The sequence below is a fragment of the Pieris brassicae genome, chromosome 1, assembly GCF_905147105.1.
Source record: "Pieris brassicae chromosome 1, ilPieBrab1.1, whole genome shotgun sequence".
NCBI classification, from domain to species: domain Eukaryota; kingdom Metazoa; phylum Arthropoda; class Insecta; order Lepidoptera; family Pieridae; genus Pieris; species Pieris brassicae.
Genome location: NC_059665.1, coordinates 4,648,168 through 4,668,207, shown reverse-complemented (window position 1 = coordinate 4,668,207; position 20,040 = coordinate 4,648,168). Strand labels below are relative to the sequence as shown.

Here is a 20,040-nt window from a genome sequence, read left to right as displayed (position 1 = left end):
TTATTCAGAAGTGAACTTTTAAAAAATACGGAAATGCGTATACGAGGGACTCGTACGTGATAGATAAATTATATTGAAAAAGCTACAGTAGCGACACAGATAAATGATAGCATGACAGTTACTTGCTGTGCTGAACTTGTGTGTATATACGAAGCAGAAATCAGAATTTCTGCACAAAATTATAAAAATATTTTCGTAACACCATTAAGCTTTTCGTAACTAAATGAACAATAATCAATATTTTACCTATTTTTAGTACATTTATTTATATTCGCTGATTTTCTATATAAAACTTTTATTGCTTTATAATTTAAAAAAAAAATATTTCTTGCATTTTCGTCTTTTTTTATTATTTGAGAATCCATACTCAGTTTTACCAAAAGAGCAAACAATAAATTATTATCGAAATAATCATTAAAATGATTTTATATAATGTACTCAATATTCCCTTTACGCATAACAGAAATGGAGTAAAAAAAATAATATGAATATTCCTCGACCTTTTCTTAACTCAAATCCGTTGGCGAAATTCGAAACTCACTTTTTGCACTCAACTATCTCTAGCGCCCGGTCTAATAATCGGATTAACAGTTTTTTAGATTATGGTACGAATTTCTATACCTTGGTGTATTAATTTAGGTATTTGAAGTCAGTTAAATTTTTTGTTTATTACGTACCTCAAACTCTCCATTTTTATGAAATATCACCACATCTGTCGTTTCACAACTGAGCATTTTTTTTCTTAACTTTTTAAGGAACACATTTGCGAGACTTCTGGGCCATGTGAGTGTCCATGGGCGGCGATGTCGTGTATCCTGTTCTATACAAAACTTTAAAGAAGTTCAAGGTAACTTATAATAGACGTGAGTTTCAACATCTCGTAACTATAATGATTGTTCTGTTCGAATAACTTTGCAACAAAGAAAAACTTTCGGGCCCAAGATTTAGTAGCCCCTTTCATCAAGTATCAACACAGTGAGCTCGCAACCTACTTTGTAATTGTGGCCCAACTTGTTAGCAAGCTTTATACGGCTCCGTATTATACTAAACTCAAAGTGCAAGCTCCTTGAAAATGTTCCTGAATTATTTTGAAAATGTATGTCTCAGGCACTTCACAAAGGAAACCCATTTGAGGACCGTGATCATAAAATATTATTTTATCTACACTAATAACATAGAGTAGAGATTTTAGTGTATAGAGCGGAAATTAGGAAAATACGATCTCTGATCCAATTTCCAAGTAGCGATAGTATTTTTAGGCGATAAATTTATATTGAATATAACTTTTTTGTTTCGGGTTGGCTTTATAGCCACTATTCTTCATATTATTAACCTCTCTTTGTTAGGAAGTTTTGTATTTTGAAAAATCTGTCGCTATCAAAAATTATTCCATAATTTTCTGCAATATTTTTATATAAGTAACTAAATAAAACAAAACACGACTCATAATATATTTTATTTGACATAGAACACAATGTAAAATGTGGCCTCACATACATTAAAAAATTGTCACAAATTTTATTAACACTTATAAATTACAAATGAGAAATTACTAGAAGTTGCTCAATTTTAGTAAGATACACGACATGCGATACGACAAACGATTATAAAACGACAATCCGATAAAAATGGTTTTAAAATACGTCCGCGGCCTGGCTGTATATCGCATACAAAGTGTATAGCAAAATGCTACGAATGAACGAACACCTAAATTACAAACACAATATATTTTCAGAACATAATTCCATAATAAGATGCAAAAAAATATATGTATAGAAGCCTATTTTGTCCCTTTTTTGCATTCTTAGAATATATTCTAATTGTTATCTTCCAAGTCCTGCAATTCAAATTAATAAGTGTTATGTCAATCTTACGAAATTTATATTAAAAAAGAATTATACATATGAAATACTTACAGTCGGATCGCAATCAGCACAGTGCCACGAGTATCCGCGCTTTTTAGGGTTCTTGTTCAAGGGCGGCTCCAGACAGGTGAAGTGATACCGCTTCTGGCACTCATCACACCTATACACAAAAATAAAAATAAATTACCGAGCTTCATTTGTTTCTTTTCATTCAAAATTCTGAATTAAATTGAGTTTTTTATCACGTTTTTATTTTTATTTTGCATGCAAATTACTTAACTGTCACATCGACATAATTTGACAGAAGACATGAAAGAGAGAGTCCTAGTTTTCTTTAAACTAATTTTAATGCGCATTTTTTATTAAAATAAATTGTGGTAATATAACTCAACTTAATTCAGTATTTTGGTTATTGTGTGTGAGTCCTACTATCTATATCGATTTGTCCGCGTGCCAACCAATCAAAGACGTTTACATCTATCTACCAATTAAATTGCGATTTAATCCTGTAGTATATTTTTTAAATGTGTTTCATAACAACAATATTAACAAAATAATATTGCCGGATTTTTGTATACAAATTAAATTAACAGCCTTATTTTTCCACAGCTATACAATTCTTTACGAACACTATGCATTTAGAAATGAAACCGTACGTAAAATAGAACTAGGCAAAACAAAGCTTTTGTTACAAGGATGAATATTCAATGCCTTTATTCGCTTAAAAAATCTATGTGGGTCCGTCGGAGAAATACGTAAAAATTTCGCCTAGAAGAAGAACTCTTTAAAACAGCCTTTTTCTATTACAAATTATAATTTACTATTGAATTAGCTAATTTACCATTATAGTCAATTAAGGTACAATTAGGGTAAGTTTCGAACGCCTCTTATTACCCCAACACTGATAACAGTTCTTCCGTTTGATAACCGGCGATAATTACTTTGGGTTGATGACATAGTATACCTATAATATTGCAACGAAACAGACGAAAAAAGTGTTACACATGTTCTATACAATTTTTTCGCGACTTCATCGAAACCTATTTTCTCTAAATTGTTACCTACAATGTTCTTTAGAAACATATTATTTAAATAAGGCAGCCTTGACATAATACAGGCTTACAAAGCAAATACATAAACATGATTAGTTTATAAATCCAAACAAGTGTTAAGATAAGTAGCGACGTAACGCGGTTATCGCACGTGACTGTTTTAATATACACATAATAGAATGTCAAACAGCATAGTGTTGATAAAATTTATTTTCAGTGGCAAACAGAGAAGTGAGCAATCGAATGGTCTGGGCTAAAAGGTTAGAAAAAGGAGGAAAGGATCCAAAGGCCGACGCGATTTAAGGGCTGGTTAATGTTGACAGCAAAAGATAAAAGTTTAGAGGAGGCCGTCTTTCGATAGACAGGTTAGAATAACAAACTTGTATATCTCTCTTGTATATATTGTATATTTCATATGGCACTTTTGTGTTAAATGGTAAATTTGTTGCATTACATATATAACTATGATTTGAGCTATTGCTCAACACCACGTAGAATCGATTTGCTATTGTAAAAGGGAAACAATACATGTATTAATGGAAAATTTAGAAGCAATTTGCGAAAGGCTTATTTGTAAGCAAATAGAATACGTATAAAATTAACAAATGATATGAAAAGTCGAACTTTCAAAATCTAAATTGAATTTTATTATAAAAACATACTTATTTATTATAAAAATCTTGTTAAGGTCTCAGTTTTTTTTAAATTCAAAGGTTAGATTTTAGACGTGTGATTAATAGGTTGGATGTTTTCATTTGTTAATTTAATATTATTTTTGACACCAACCTTACGAGATCCGTACTGTCCCCGGCCTGTTGGCATACGTCGCACTGAGTTAAAGGCGTAAGAGCTGCAACGGCCACGGGCGCGCTGCCGCCGCTTCGACGCACGCGGCTTTCACGAGACCGCTGTTGGACAGGGATCATGGTTAATAGTAACATATTCAATAAATTAATTGACGTTGAATACCTCACACCACAAATGTGTGTACTATATCTCAAACTGCGGAGCCGATTCTTATGAAACTTGGACTGTTTCCTACGAATACACCTAATGTCACCCACCATCGCTTTATGAGTTTTGACTCGGAGATTTTTTTGGAAAAAGACATATATCATACTCAAACATTATGAATATCACATGTCCTATGTCAAACAGTGAACCTTTTTTTAAAAAATTCACTAAAACTCAAGCAAAATGAGTTTAAAACAAATGCACAATAATAATCATTAAGAACGTTATATTAAGATATTTTTTATAGTAAATGGCAAGTTCCAAGTGATTAACATATTTCTTACTGTCAACTGTAATGTTAGAGTGTAATTAATTTAAAACTTAGTTAAACAGATAAAGAAGTTTTATATTATTTAGTTTGTTTATATAAATGCAAATATATTATATTATTTACAGTGCGAGTGCGTATCGTATGTATCGGACTGCATTTTCTGCAGAATGAATTAATTTCGCATTTAAAATGCTTGAAATTTCAATCAAATGTAGAAAAACGGGAAAAATACTTTACCATCCATAGAATTTCCAATATACAGCATTATATAATTTGCAGTTCGTTGAAATCCCTTAATAAGCTTAAGATTCTTAGTAATCCTTTAAAAATGTGTGTAATGTAATTTTTTTCAATCCGTTCACTAAAGCATTACCTTTGGTTTTGTACTTGCTACGCTCGTCGCTTCCACTGTTTCCTCCGGTTTGCTTGGCAGCTTGCATATATTTCAAATACTACATACATCTTTCAACTTTGGATTCCCTAACTAATTTTTACCTATCTAATTTTTCCCTAACTAATTTTTCCCTAACTAATTCTTCCCTAACTAATTTTTCCCTAAAGAATTTGAAACACAAAACGAAAACCCTGCAACATTACCTAAATTCTGCAAATGTTTGGAAGGTTTTTTCTATTAATTTGATTAGATAAATGTTTTCCATAGGTTCACCGCCTAGATTAACATTCTAGTATATGAGTGCAAGGGTTATAAATAGTAAATTAACTGAATCTTACTTTAAAAAAAACCATAATTAAGTATTAATAGAACCGTTTATAAAATTGCTATTTTATTCCATAGTCAAAACTAAATAATTGTTTAACAAACATGATATGAAAATTTTCCTAATTGTATATGAATGAATTAAATTTTAAATTGAACAAAAAAAATATTTTTAAAATCATTTATTTCTCAATCCAATTTACTATCTTCCGATAAAACTCCACCAGATATGGAAAGCCAACAATTAACTTACAGATGTCGCTAAAGGATCTGGCATAACGACTGTAGGCGGTATTGGAGCTTCCGGTGTCTCTGGTTCAGCTTGCTGCAATATAATTATTTTTGTTAATATGCGCATACTTACACGGCAGACGGTTTATGTTTAGAATATTTTTTCATAGAACAGGGGGCTAACGCTCATCTGATGATATATGTTACATCGTCACTGTAGAATGATTACCTCGTATGTCAAAAAAATCTTTATTTTGTATTCTTAGACTCTTATATCATTTAACTGCTATAATGAACTAAGAAATTATTTATGTTATTAATAATAATATCCGTTTTACCATCCAAAACTATGAACAAAAGCACAATAATATTTTAACGAACATTGACGAAATCAAACATTTTTTCGTTTCCTGTAATGTTTGGTTCTCTGGACATACGAGGTTATCATTCTACAGCGACGACATGTGTCATGTACTCTCAATGCGAGAGGGCGTATGCGTTGCCGGCCTTTTAGGTAAAGATGTACGCGTTTTTCTTGAGGGACTGTATGTCGAATTGGAATTTAAATACTTCAATGGGAAGCTGGTTCCACATACTGATAGTGCGGGGCAAAACCTGCTTTCCACTTCACCATGCAGAATCTAAAAAACGGTGTTTGAAAATGTATAACTTTTGGATTACTTACTTTTAGATATCTTCTTTTTATTCTATTGTGAAAAACCGGTCCACATCTTTACCCTAATAGCATTCAATACTTTAATTATTGAAATATTAATTATAATACCTTGGAGTGTTTTTTAACTGGTGGTGGCGGCGGGCCATCATTGCTATCAGTGGGGACGTAGAACATTTGAGTGTCCAAGGAACCATCTGGCTTTGGGATCGGCTTAATCTGAAAATATATATATATATATGTTATGTAACATAATATACTGTACTATAAACAACAGTTTGAGGCATATTCTATAACCAATTTTTTTACCTGGAAATAAATGATAAAATCTAATACGATGATGTATTTTTGGCTTTAATGTTTAAGTTCTTCTAAAGGCTGAGACACCAACCACAACTAACTAAAGAAACAATTTTATCCACCAAATTTAAGTCATAACAACTTCAGAATGGAATTTAAAGTAACTTTAGTCCTACTATTAAAGCGTTAAGGCCCTAAAATCAGAGGCACTATCAGGGAAGTGGTGGGGACAACCCTAAATCGCTCCCTAGATCGCCACGTGTGTGGGCAAATAGTACCCTAAATTTATTATCAACCCTGACTCTACTGCTGATTCGAACTACGAGCCGATTCCAGCCCCACCACCAATTTCCCGATAACGACAAAAGGTCCTTTCTTTAACTAGGTTCGGCCATTTAGATGTGTTTATAAGTTATGATTATAAATGACAATATTAATGATATTACCTACGTAATAAATAAGAAACGTGTGTGTACTTAAGTACACGCTTCAGAACTTCTTTGGCGTAACAAGATAAAAATATTTTCAAAAATTTAATTCTGTTCGTAGACAATGCGACACTAACAATAGAAAAAACTGAAATATTATTTAAACTAATATAGGATGTCGGTTTTATGTGACGGTGTGCGCGCGCAACGCGCCAAACGAATACTTAGTTTTCACACTTCAACAGTTTTCTCCAGTTTCCAATACAGATTAAGTTTTTATTGCAGTGCAATTTCATAATTTTTTAAATCAAAAGATTGTTTAAGTTAAGAAATTTAGACTACTTTTAATAATACTTTTTTAATGCAACGAAATATTTACCTTAATTGTAATCCTTGGATGCGGTTGTTCAGGATTTTCCATATCTTGAGTCTTCTTCTTCCGCTTATGTTTATGTGACTTAGAAGGAGAGCGTAAGAGATCTGGCGAATATCTCGACCTGTGCTTTTCCTTTCTACGTTTCCTATTCGCTTTGAAATTAGCTATATCCGACGATAAATTGGCGAGCGTACTCTCAATAGAACTTTCAATGGCCTTAGAGTCTCTCTCTTTCGAATCGTTGAGTAATGCTGAGAAGGATAGATTCTGGTACGTTTCGTCTTTTTTTGGTGGCGGCAAATTCGCTGACTCGTTTGAGTGCTCATTGTGGGAATCATACGGGCTGTCCGCTACGAGTGGCGTGATCGACATTAAGGGCGTGTTCGTTAGTATGGGCGATGTGAAACTACGCTTGTGTATCTTCTTGATATCTTCAGAATATTCCTTTTTGGAATTTCTCTTCTTTTTGCTTTTCACTTCTTCGTTTCCATCGCTACTGAATTCGAAAGGTTTTATGGTCACTTTTATGGGCGATATATTTTCCGTTTTTGGCTTTTCTTTGTGTTTTTCAGATTTTTGTTTGGGTGATGGTGAACTAGGTTTGGAGTTGGGACTGTGTGGTTCTGTTATAATCGCCCCGTCTTTGCTGTACCGAATACGTGATCTGCGAGGTACTTTCTTTTCTAATACCTCAGGTTCCGAATCAGATGTTTTATCGCATTCCGAACATTGCCTAAAAGGGAAGATTTAAGTTATATATTATCACAAATTTTATTAAAATGAATTGAATTTGATAGTATAAACATATAGACACCCAAAGGGCCTTTCGTTTGTTAGCAGCCAAATCATTGCTCATATTTAAGACTTTTCTTATATCTTCTAAATAACTAATCACCTCCTAACTATTTAGTTAGTTATAGGCAGTTTTTGGATAGTGAAATGTGATGATTGGTGATGTATTATTATGCTTACCATCCATAAAGCTTGCTCTTCTTGGGCGGTCGCTGTAGCGGCGGCCTCAAGCAGTGCAAGTGGTAATGGTGATGGCAGGTATCGCACGCAGCCATCAGGTGTTGCTCGCTGCTGCGCGCGCACACCGCGCACTCGCGGGCCGCCACGCCTGTGTCGGACATGCAGGAAGCTACGCATTACATACATATTTTAATAAAAACTTGTAACTTTTCCCTTAATAAATAAAAAGCCTACTTCGTTCCTGACCATTTTAATTCATGACTAATTCTTTTACGTTTGCTGAAGCTAGCGTTATTCAAAACCAGTCACATGACTATATATTATAATGTACTCAAAACAGTTCTCAACTTTTAAATGTAACTAAACACATATGAAATTGTTTCGACACCATTAAAAATATATAATAATGCAGTAAAATGTCTTATTAACGGGAACTAGTAATTAATTTTCAATTTTTTTGTTCTCGCCAGATATTAAATAAAACTTATATAATCTAGAGTATTAATCGTAATACGAATATAGAATACGTTATTTTATAAAATGATTTTATGAGTGAAAGTTGTACCTTGCAGCGACGTCGAAAGCACTTTCCCATGGCGAGCGTCCGGATTGTCGCTAAGAGGAAAACCAACGCCCATCTTAAGTGCAGCCGCAGTTGGCACAGACATTGACCTGCTACCCAACCTTGTTTACAGTAAGGAGAATGTCTATGGTCACCCCCTCTTATATTAACCATTCATATGAAACTTTATTCTATCAGAATTTCACTTATAACATTTAGAATAGAAGTACTTTTAAAAAGACAGTAATATTCGACCTTATGTTTTAAAATTGTCTATTATACCATTACAAGAATTATATACATTATGCGTTTCCGTAACCATATAGTATTGAATACGTGCGTGTGTTATGTTAGACTGTTTGTGTGTGAGAGAGAATATGTAATATTATAAAATATACACAACAGTGAATTAGCTGTGCTTAGTCAGAAGTGAAGAAAAGCTCCCGCATAAGCATTTTAATACTTGGCTGGATAGGCCAACCAATTTTCAGCCGAACATTATTTTTTGAAGCCAAAGGTACCGATGGCGCCCTTAACGGAAGTTTGCCACGCTTTTGAAAGTGATTTTTCTGTGTTATCTCTCACCGTTAACTGCTTAACTATCGTTAATTAATGGTATAGTTTAGAAGGCTTTTCTCGATACCTTTAACAGTTTTAGAAATCGTGACTAAGTTTTCATACCATGTTATTGAAATTTAGAATTTAAAAATCGAATTAAATTAAATTTAATGTAAATATTGTCCCTTTTCTTAGCAAATCGTTTTACAGAGTAACCCTGCTGGCTTATATAATCATTTGAATAGACATTTTTTAACATATATCATACCGTTTCTGCAACTGTTGTGGTGTGACCTTAGGCGTAGAGCGATGTACTAGAGGCGGAATTAACGGCTTATTTTCCAGGAAACTGGTAGTAGATGGCGGTATCTTTATCTTCGGGCAGATTACTGATAACGAGTCGTAAAGCTTTTGCAGGCTTTGACGGGTACTGTAGAGGCTTTCGAGGGTTTCCGTGTTCTCATTTGTTGCCTGAAAATTGAGTGAAATATTCAAAATTTATTTAGAGGTAAGAATTTATAGGTGCCGTTCGCTACTCTCTATTGATATTACTTTTTTAATAATTCTGATCATAAATACTTTTCTATATTCATGCTGAAAAATACTGACACTACATTCCTTAACTTCAGACTTTTGTCTATTTTGAGATACTTTTTTATTTTATATCGACAAGCCATTTCTCCCTAACATACGCCGTCGACATTTTGTATCTAAGCCATGACGGTTTCCTTAGGATGTTTACATTCATCGTACAAGCGTTAAATGCGTATATATACCGCAGTGAAGTAGTTAAATCAGATAGTTAAATGAATCTCTAGACAGTTAATTAATAATCGATATTCAATCAAGTCGCTAAAGTTCCGTCAGACAAGTGAGTGAACGAAACGTTTAAGGAGTTTCCTAAAGGTTCCTAGGCAACTAGACTAACCTAACCATTTACAATAAAAAAAATCTTGGAATTTCCAAGCTCTCAGTTCTTCACGATCACACCGAAATAACAACAACAAATGAAATAATCATGGCGAAGTCTTGTTTTACATTGTTAATCAACACGCTGGCTTTCGGTCAGACAGATAGTTAAAGGTTTTCGACGCTGCATTATTTAAATCAAAATCCTAGCGACTTGATTGAATGTCGACATTTAATTAAATGTCTAGAGATTCAATTAACTCTCTGATTTAACTACTTTACTGCGACATATATAAAAAAGTCCATTGGTGCCGGGATTTAAACCTACGACCTTTGGGATAAGAGCACGCTAAAGCAAAAACACAATGTAGAAAAAAAATAGCAGTGATAAGAATTTAACAATTATTTAAAAATATGATTATTTATTAAATATTGAAAAAATCCTTTAAATACCTCATCATAATCCGTCCGAAGCGTTTCATTATTGCCGAGAAGCGTTTCGTTCTCCTTCGTGAGCCTCTCCAAAGATCGCCTTAGAGATGATACTCTCGTATTCCTCTCCAAATAGTAGCCGACAAACTCCACCGAAAATGCTGGAGGCACATGCCAGCGACGGGACACATCTTTCAGCGCTGCCATCTGTAAAATAGTTTTAATGAATCTCCAATAGATACTGAATGTTACGTCCGCACAAAGTACGTCGAAAACATTTTAGATTTTGTCAAACTAGTCACAGTTCGCTAAGGACCGTAGTCTAGATCGACACACTTAAATCTAATTTAAAACGACGACGATAGTTGAACGTGACAACGTCATAACGTTGCATTTTTCAACCGGAATTTTTCAAAAGAAAATTTTAATTTTATTTGTTATATAGATATTTATAGATTAAGCCTTTTTGTCGCTCGTTCCGCGCTCTCGCTTGCATTTCAAGCCTTAAATGGAACGCCTCAGAGGGACGTAACGCCGCACGAGTCATGTTTTTTCGTGCGTGCAACCGGCTCCATCGAATTATAAGACGTTGTCACGTCAAAACTGTTAAACCATTTTTCTATATGACACCGACCAAAACGAGATTGTAACTTGAGACACGAATTAGAATATAAGTAAGTCTCGAATCAAACCCATATAGCGCGGGAAAAAAGGCGCTAGGCAATTATGCGAACTAATTGACTTCACATTTGCTACGTAATTTAATTTATTCATCTTTATCAAGGGTTTTACAACCCCTTATGGGCCATACATCAGCAAGTATCTCTTGCTTTTTCCGTCGAACTTCGAACACCAAGATTCCGCCAACGCTTCGGTCTACCGAGTTTACTCTTCCCACCTTGGAATTATCACGTTCCCCAGTCGGCGCTGGATGTAATTATGTTCCTCAATGTTGCGCAACGCCATACAACATCGAAACATTTATTTTTAATTAATAATTTATTTAATTATTATGAAAAAGTTTTTAATAAACCGAATTCATACCTGCGCATCTTGGAACTCGAGAGCGTGCGTATCAATGCCCATACATTCAGCTTTGCGTTTGAACTTCCTCATGGCGGATGCACTACTGTACAACATACGAGCCATTTTCTGAGTTGGTACTGAAACATACAATATATATTTTAATAAACGCAATAGTAGTACATGAAAACTATATGCGTTCATGAAATTTACAAAACCATGGAATAGTTTATTGAAGATAAACATAAATAAGGAAAACAGGCGGGCGGGTGAACACAGTGATAACAGCAGACTATACACCTGTTAGCTTGTGTGCTGCCGGCCTTTGCGTATCATTCCCATATTTACATTTAAAGTCAGTTTAAAAATCAGGTGCGTATAAGTTGAAGAAGTGGCAATCCGCTACACTAATTTAAATAACAAAATAATTTCATTTCGCGTAATAATAATTAAGCTTAATAGTACATGAGTTCAAACGATTCACACCCAAATTTAAAAACAACTATGTTTTAGTTCATTTAAACAGACCATATGCCTGTTAGCAGGATAATTGTAAGTTACATTGACTTTCGCATATATTTATTGCTTTTTATTTCTTAGAATGGACAACAATTATGTCCAATCCAAAAAAGTAAAGTGTAGAAAAAAAGTCGCCCTATATTTTGTGATGGTATTCAAAGTACATAAACCGTAAAAACCATATTACTAACCCCAGGGTGGATGTCTATTTTCCTTTTGTTGTGCATACTTCCTTCTATACTTAACGAGTTTTCTTTGAATCCTTAATTTTGCTTCAGTACTCAATTTCTGTTGTAAATCCAACCTCCTATAAACGAAACGGAAAAGTTACAATTGTTTTTGTAAAGACAATTACAATTTATGACTATGTGAAAAGGATTGTATAATTCCATATAATTTTTAAAACCTTTCCATAGTCCATTTCGGAGAAACTACACATATACATAGTCACAGTCAAATACTAAATAAATTTGAACTCATTAAACTAAACCTTTTATCTCCTTCTAACAAATTATGTTTACGCTATGATGAAAAGAGACAGATAAATACTATTAAGTTAAAACAGTGGAATTAGATTGATCTATGTATTTTAATACATTTTAATAAGGAACTTAGACACCATATAAATATGTAATTGTTAGACTTATTCCATTTGTTATCCATATTTAACTATTTCTCCATAACTGCACTATACAATGATATATGAGTTTTAATGTTATTTTTTGAGCTATTATACTATTATTTCAATTACAATTCATTTCAATCCCAAACTCCCTCTTAACTTAAAAATTAATTCAAATTTTCGTAACTATTATATACTATATGTTACGCTCCTCTAATAGATTTTTGAAATCCCATCTCACAGCTCACCCGTTTTAGACACTTTTAGGACGTTTAGGATCTCCGCCATTAAGTTATGGAATATACTGCCTGACTCCATACTTTAGGCTATCTCCCTAACATCTTTTAAAAGTCTTCTACATAAAAATTTAATAAACTAAAAACCTTACCAAACTAAACATAAAAAACTAACTAAAAATATAAACTGCTCAATTGTAACTTTAGTAATTATTTATTATTCTTTTCAATTCTTGAATGCAATACAGATTAGCTTTTTAGTTATTAGTTAATTTAGTAATATTTTGTTTATTATTTTAGATTAAGGTTGTTTTTTATAAGATTTGGTTATTGCACTTTACCCATCATATTTAGTTTTTTAGTTTTTTTCCTTACTAGGGTACAAAAGATCGCTTGTTAGCGATAAGGGCTGCCTGTTGCATCCCTTAAGTACAATTTTTATGTATTATGTAATTTGTTTTTCTATAAATGTAACGTATGTAACGAAGTGTAAATAAATAAATATATTCAAATGATAAAATATACCTTTTCTCAGTTCTCAACTGCAAAGCGAGCCAATTACGCTTTCTCTTCTTGACCAACGTTTTATCAGAATGTAGACGACAATGTGCGTAGAACGGATCCGCTTGTTCCACTTCTTCTGAATGTGCCTCGGCCAGTAAACCGGCGCGTTGACCGCTAAAAATATCACAATAAACACTTTATTTACATCCTCAACAATATCAGGAAATAACTAAAAAATAGACAAAGGATGTTAATGTGCGGTCATATTGCTATGAGCCGCGTACTCTGTAGCTTCCAATAGCCACAGCGACTCCGACATTTTTGTATGCATGCTCGATGTAGTTCTCTTAATAGTGGAATGCACAGGACAAAAACTCATTTTTGGGATCGGGTTTGCTATTGGAAGTTACACAGACCAAGTTGATTCAAGAAAATCCAAACAAGTAAATATAGTTTATCATTTGTCAATAATTTATTAAGGGTACATAATTGGCATGATACTTTACTTAATAATTTAATTACAAAAATTATTGTAAAGAGGTATGTCTTCCGACCAATCCATTAAGCCGTGATGTGAGCCAGTAAGACATGAGAGCTATAACATTTTGAAATAAAACTGATTTAAGGCAATACAAAAAGTCACTTTTATAACTTTTGAAACAACAAAACTGCTGCCACAAATTAATACGAGGAATATGCATTGACATTGTAGCTTACCTCAAAGATACAACATGCTACTAAATCTTCAAAGCATTATTTAGTTACATAAAATAGTTTCACTTACCAAGTGACATGAAAGAATGTCTTGCAAAGTCCGGCGTCACATTCTACGCACACGCCCGTTCTAGCGAGCGTCGAATCGTCACATAAGGCGCAACTACGCGCTCCCCAACGAGAGTACGCCATTTCAAATAACGTCACCCCGGACAATTTTTCCACCTGAAAATAATAATACCAGAACTTTAAGTGGTCTTGAACTCTCAAAATGAGGCAGTAAATACTTAGGTGAACAGCCTAGGACACTGAGAGATTAATGTATAATTTTTGAGTTTATAACAACAATGTTTGTGTGGAGTAATTTGTATCATACAAAACAAGCACAGTTATAACAAATTTTGAATTTATTATTGAAGAAATAAAATTGAAAATAAACACTAATGTTAATACAAATAACCAGATTAAATAATACCTCCGAAAATGCTACCCCAGGAACATATAGAGCACAGACCAAGTGGACCCAAGCACCGACTTCAGTTTCTTTGAATATTCCACCTGAAACATTTGTTTGATGTGCAAGTTTTACTCACTTTACTGAGTACATAATTACAGTCCTCTTCAATATATTCAAAACTCGATATTCAAAAATAACAAAATAAATAATCACCTTTATTTGGGCATAGTTCACAACTAGGATCAGACACTCCAGCTTTACATGCTTCACAAAACCAGGGCTCAGTTGATGCCGAACTTACAGTACTTGATTCACTTGTCACATCCGAAACACCATAGCATCCTATAAAATAACAAATTAAAGTCTATATTTAAAAAAACCTATGTCAAGCTTTAAGGATATAAATATTTTGTTTTAGTATAATATTAAGTAACTATTAACACTTTTTAAATATAAACAGGTAAATTACATATAAACTAAAATTAAATTAACGCAAAAAATACACAGTCTTTACTTATTAAATCAAAGATAGATATTGAGTATGCTGCTTAAATATACTTAGTAACTATTTCAAATTTGGTGAAAAAAGTATCAGTCTCTATAGAATAGACCTCATTTATTTAAATATCTTATCACCTTCATGCACAGTAACACCACAGCCATCACATTCAACAATTTCATTGAAATCATCACTTCTTGACCCCAGGCAACCTGCACAAATCATCATGTTGGCCAAATCAGGAATCTGAAAAAAAATTTTAGTTTAATTAGAGCAACTAGAAAAATAATTGAAACTGAACAGAATTGAATAAAAAATTTCCTTGTACATGAACTCCACAAGTTCCCCTACCCTACAACTTTCCCTAAAACTTCCCCTCAACTTTTAGTAATTGTATTCATATAAGTCCACAAATGGGCTTAAGGCCAACTCATATTTTCAGAATTAGTTTTAATAACAACACCTTTATTAACAAATAGGTAAATTAGTGATGCGATTTAAACCATTTATTATTACACCAGGCAAAGCACCCATTACCTACACGAATAGAGAAACAAACAGCACCACACAGCAAAGTTTTGACGCCCTAAGCTATAAAGATATACTTACATTAAATTCTTTCTTAGCTTTTTCAAGCAAATCTGTAACAGACACCTCTGCTCCCAACTTAGGTGCTGGATTTTTAAATTCATTTTCCATGTCTGATCCTGATTCTTCATCTGAACTACCACTGTTTGCACCATTTTCTGGAAATATAAATATCTTGTATTTTCTTTTTCTCTAACTAATAATGGGAGAAAAAAAGATAAGTACTTCTTCCATCGTCGTCAGAGTTTATGGAATAATCGTCGCTGTCTTCAGGATGATCTTCTATTCGAAAATCAGAATCATCTGAACTTTCACCTTCCCCAAGATCAAAATCAAGCAAAGATTGCGGTTCCACCGGCTTAACCTTACGTTTAGCAAGAACTCTGCCTTCTGTAAAAGAATAAAGAACTTTAAAAAATTGAATCATTATAACTTTATAACTTTGTAAATTATTATGATAACTTACGATTATTCATAATGACATATTAATAATTCTAAGTTAATACAAATAATGTACTTATAATATTATGAAATTCATGATAAATTGCTTAAATATTTTATTTATTAAATAATAAAATATTTTCTATGATGCTTTCAAGTTTAATTTGACATTTCTGACAATGACTACTGACGTTTGATAGTTGACACCTAATCATAGAGTTAAAAGCTTTCGTAACTTCTACATTCAATCCTCACAATTTGAGATAACATAAATACAAGGTTTTTAATGAAATAATATATTAACAGGTTTAACAGAAGAATTACTTATCATGTATGCTTCATGTTGTGTTTATGTTTTTTTTTGCGAAATAAAACAAAACCTATGGGGTTATACTTGTTTTGGCGCGTTAGGGAAATATTATGAGAGTAAATTTTTACCGCATACCGTCACTAAAAACCGATACCCTGAAGTTAGTTATAGTCAACATTTTAGAATTTTTGAAGTTATACTTCTTTTGGCACGTTAGGGAAAAATAGAATGGAATAGAGTAAATTCATTATAATGTTCATGTCGTTTTTTTATAAACGTAGAATAAGGCGAAAGATTAAATTTTTGAAAAGATTTTTATTTTGTTACCCCAAAGAAGTATAACTTCAATGGCGTGTATATAAGTACACATACGTTTTTTTATTAAATAACTCTTTGTCTTGAAATATAAATATGCTGTATATTATATCGGTATTCCAATATTTTGAACAAAGAACTTAAATATTCTAACGGTGCAATTATATGTAAAAAGTGACTGGATAACTTAGCACTTGAAATACTATATTTTTACAGTGTACATAAACGAATAGAAATTAAATATATCAAAACTAAAATAATTTATTTTCTTTGAAATATTTAAATAATGAATTGATCTATTGACTATTATTCTTCCCATTGGTGAAATCTCAATCTCGAATACGACATATTTTATAGTTAAACTAATTTAGATTGGTTATGTACTTTTACTTGTTAAGAAACAAACCCGAATTAATGAAACGAAATAGATTTAACACGACATAGAGTTGTTTTGGGTAAAGATATTAAGAATCAAATGCTTTTAATTCAATCATCTCTAAAAGTTGAGGGTGTAGAATATTTTTCTTAATTACTCACTTGCTTGACTTAATGTCTTATCTTATAATGTCTGGATGGGGCAAAGTTCGTCCACAGTGAGCCACCGTCACATTCGTTCTAGAGCTTTGCATTTCACGTCGCTCCAAATATTTCCAGCTCTTTGCCTCAACTGCAATTGAACATCACCAGGTTGGATCGGCCACGCTTCCGCTTCACACACAGGTCGCTCTCCGGCGAGAGTCGAGAAAACATAGTTTCATCTTGCTTAGCTTCAGGCCATCGCTTGCTACTATAAAATGTAAATTCGGCCCCACATGGAGTATTGTTCACAGCTCTAGGTAGGTGCTCCCCAGTACCAGCTTATTCCAATTGGCCTGATTTAACTCGTGAGTCTGTTTTTTTTAAAGTTATAATTTATTGAATTTGATTGGATTGCCTCTATAAACGAAATATTATTATTTATAAATAAAAAAAACTGTTTTGCTAGCGTCATTTATTTTTGTACTTTTTTATATCGCTCTGTATAAAGGTTTATTTTTAGTGTTATTTGGTTTTTGTATATTGTTATGACTTGACTTGACTTAATGTCCTATAACCCCTAGGTGGGGCAGAGGGCGTCCACAGTGAGTCTCCATCGCGTTCGGTCTTGAGCCTCGTGTTTCACCTCGCTCCAAGTCTTTCCGGCTCTCTTTGCCTCGTCCGCAACTGTTCGGCGCCAGGTTTGTTTGGGACGGCCACGCTTCCGCTTTCCTTGCGGATTCCAATCAAGCGCCTGCTTGGGAATATGATTGAGATCCCTTCGGAGTGTATGGCCTATCCAATTCCATTTGCGTCGCTTGATCTGCTGGCTGATCGGGGTTTCTCGACAGCGCTCCCAAAGTTGCTCGTTAGAGATCTTTTCAGGCCAGTAGATGTTCAGAATACGGCGAAGACAGCGGTTAACGAAGACTTGGAGTCGGTGCGAGATGTGTTTGGTGACCTTCCACGTTTCACACCCATAGAGCAGCACAGATTTGACGTTGGATCCGAATATTTTAACCTTGATTCGACGCGTCAACATCCGTGACTGCCATATAGGCCGAAGTTGTGCAAAGGTTGCTCTGGCCTTGGCAATGCGCGAAGTGATGTCCTCTTCTGTACCTCCAGTTTCAGACACGACGCTTCCGAGGTAAACAAATTGTTGAACGCTTTCTATGTCCTCTGCACCCACCCGTATTGGGGTGCGATTCTCAACTCCAACACGCATTTCTTTCGTTTTCCAGGTGTTGATTTTGAGTCCCGCAAATCCCGCCTCGCGTTCCAGGTCGTCCAACTTAGATTGCATGTCGCGGTGCGTATGACTCAGCAGACAGAGGTCATCGGCGTAATCCAAATCTTCTAAGATGTTGGTTAATCCCCACTCTATTCCGCGACGTTGGTTCTGATGTATGCGATCCATAATCCCGTCGAGAACAACCAGGAAAAGTAGTGGCGAGAGTAAGCAGCCTTGCCGGACGCCTGCGTGCACTTGAATATCGTCTGAGACGAGACCATCGTGAATCACTCTACAAGAATAGTTCCTATAGCTGGCCTTAACTAGGTTAATTATCTTTGGCGGGACACCAATGTTAGAGAGTCGCGACCATATGCTGCTCCATCTCAACGTATCGAAAGCTTTTTCGAAGTCAACAAAGGTAAGATAAATCTCTCTCTGCCATTCTGATGCCTGTTCGAGAATGATACGAAGAGTGTTAATTTGGTCGGTACACGAGCGGTTAGGCCGGAAGCCAGCTTGTTCTATGCGAAGGAGAGGCTCAACGGCTGCAGATAACCTGTCCAAGATAATTCTGCAGAAAACCTTGGAAGGGGCCGAGAGCAAGGTGATACCTCTCCAAACATTTCTGCGGCTATTAAATCAAGCCCTGGTGCTTTACCAGTCTTAAGACCCATGACCGCTCTCTCCACTTCATCACGTGTAGGTGGTTCGATATCGATGTCTAGTGGCCTGGGTGGTGGAAATGTGTCTTGCATGCCTCCATGCGTAGCTGTGGGACGAAAGGTTTCCTCGAAGTGTTCACGCCAGCGTCGTAGTTGCCCTTCTGCTGTTACGATAAGTTGACCGTCTTTTGATTTTAGAGGCTTTTTATGCTGACTTATCTTTCCTGCCAAGATTTTAGTCGCTTTATACAGTTCTCCCATGTTGCCGGTGTTAGCGGCAATTTGAGCGTGGTCAGCAATACCGTCAACCCACAACCTTCTGTCCTTTCGCGAGCTGCGATAGATCTTCTTACGAATCTCCCGATACTGCTGTCTGAGGTCGGCTTGTAGTAGTTCGTCGTTGGTTCCGAGCAGTTTTAGGTGGAGTTCCCTACGGTCGTTTATCAGCTGCCAAGTAGCTTGTGACATCCAATCCACGCGCGAGTGCTTAGTATGACCTAAGTCAGAAGAGCTGGTCTCTGTGTAGGCCACTTTGATGCGTTTCCACTCTCCGTCTATTGAGTCATCGTCGGCGTGAAGTCCGGTGAAGCAGTTACGAAGTTCAAGCCTGAACCTGTTCAAAATTTCAGGATCTCGCAGTTTAGTGACGTCAAACCTTCTTCCAGCTCTACCAGGGGCACCAGCTAGTCGCGCAACTGCAATCTTGAGTCGCATTTCGGCTACAACCAGATGGTGGTCGCTGTCAATATCAGCGCCTCTTCGGTTTCGGACATCGAGGAGTGACGAGCGCCACTTCGAACTGATCGCAAGGTGGTCAATTTGGTTTTTCGTGGAGCCATCAGGGGAGTTCCATGTGTACTTATGTACATCTCTATGAATAAAAAGTGTCCCACCGATGGTCAGGTCATGGTGTTGGCAAAACTCTATAAACCGTTCACCATTCTCGTTCCGTACTCCGAGTCCATGTTTGCCCATGTTGCGCTCACAGTTACTGTTTTCGCTTCCCACTTTTGCGTTAAGGTCTCCCATGACGATC

At 34.9% G+C, this 20,040-nt stretch overlaps 1 protein-coding gene across 4 annotated transcripts; it reads right to left on the bottom strand.

Annotated features, from left to right (window-relative positions):
- Positions 1-1,441: 1,441 nt before the first annotated feature.
- On the bottom strand, positions 1,442-16,028 carry LOC123708720 (PHD finger protein 14). Of its 4 annotated transcripts, none has more exons than XM_045659571.1 (21): positions 15,990-16,028; positions 15,749-15,913; positions 15,545-15,681; positions 15,073-15,181; positions 14,650-14,778; positions 14,455-14,537; positions 14,050-14,204; positions 13,287-13,439; positions 12,095-12,210; positions 11,406-11,524; positions 10,383-10,568; positions 9,289-9,491; positions 8,466-8,584; positions 7,901-8,069; positions 6,932-7,661; positions 5,936-6,043; positions 5,174-5,245; positions 4,576-4,635; positions 3,704-3,825; positions 1,917-2,025; positions 1,442-1,837 (listed from the first exon to the last, which is right to left on the bottom strand). In XM_045659571.1, exons 1-21 carry the CDS (start codon positions 15,997-15,999, stop codon positions 1,817-1,819), a joined length of 3,075 nt encoding a protein of 1,024 aa, XP_045515527.1. In that variant the 5' UTR covers positions 16,000-16,028; the 3' UTR covers positions 1,442-1,816. The 4 variants fall into 4 exon arrangements, with proteins under 4 accessions (XP_045515527.1, XP_045515544.1, XP_045515535.1 ...); XM_045659588.1 differs by having other exon boundaries at positions 7,901-8,048; XM_045659579.1 differs by having other exon boundaries at positions 8,466-8,572.
- Positions 16,029-20,040: the final 4,012 nt, after the last annotated feature.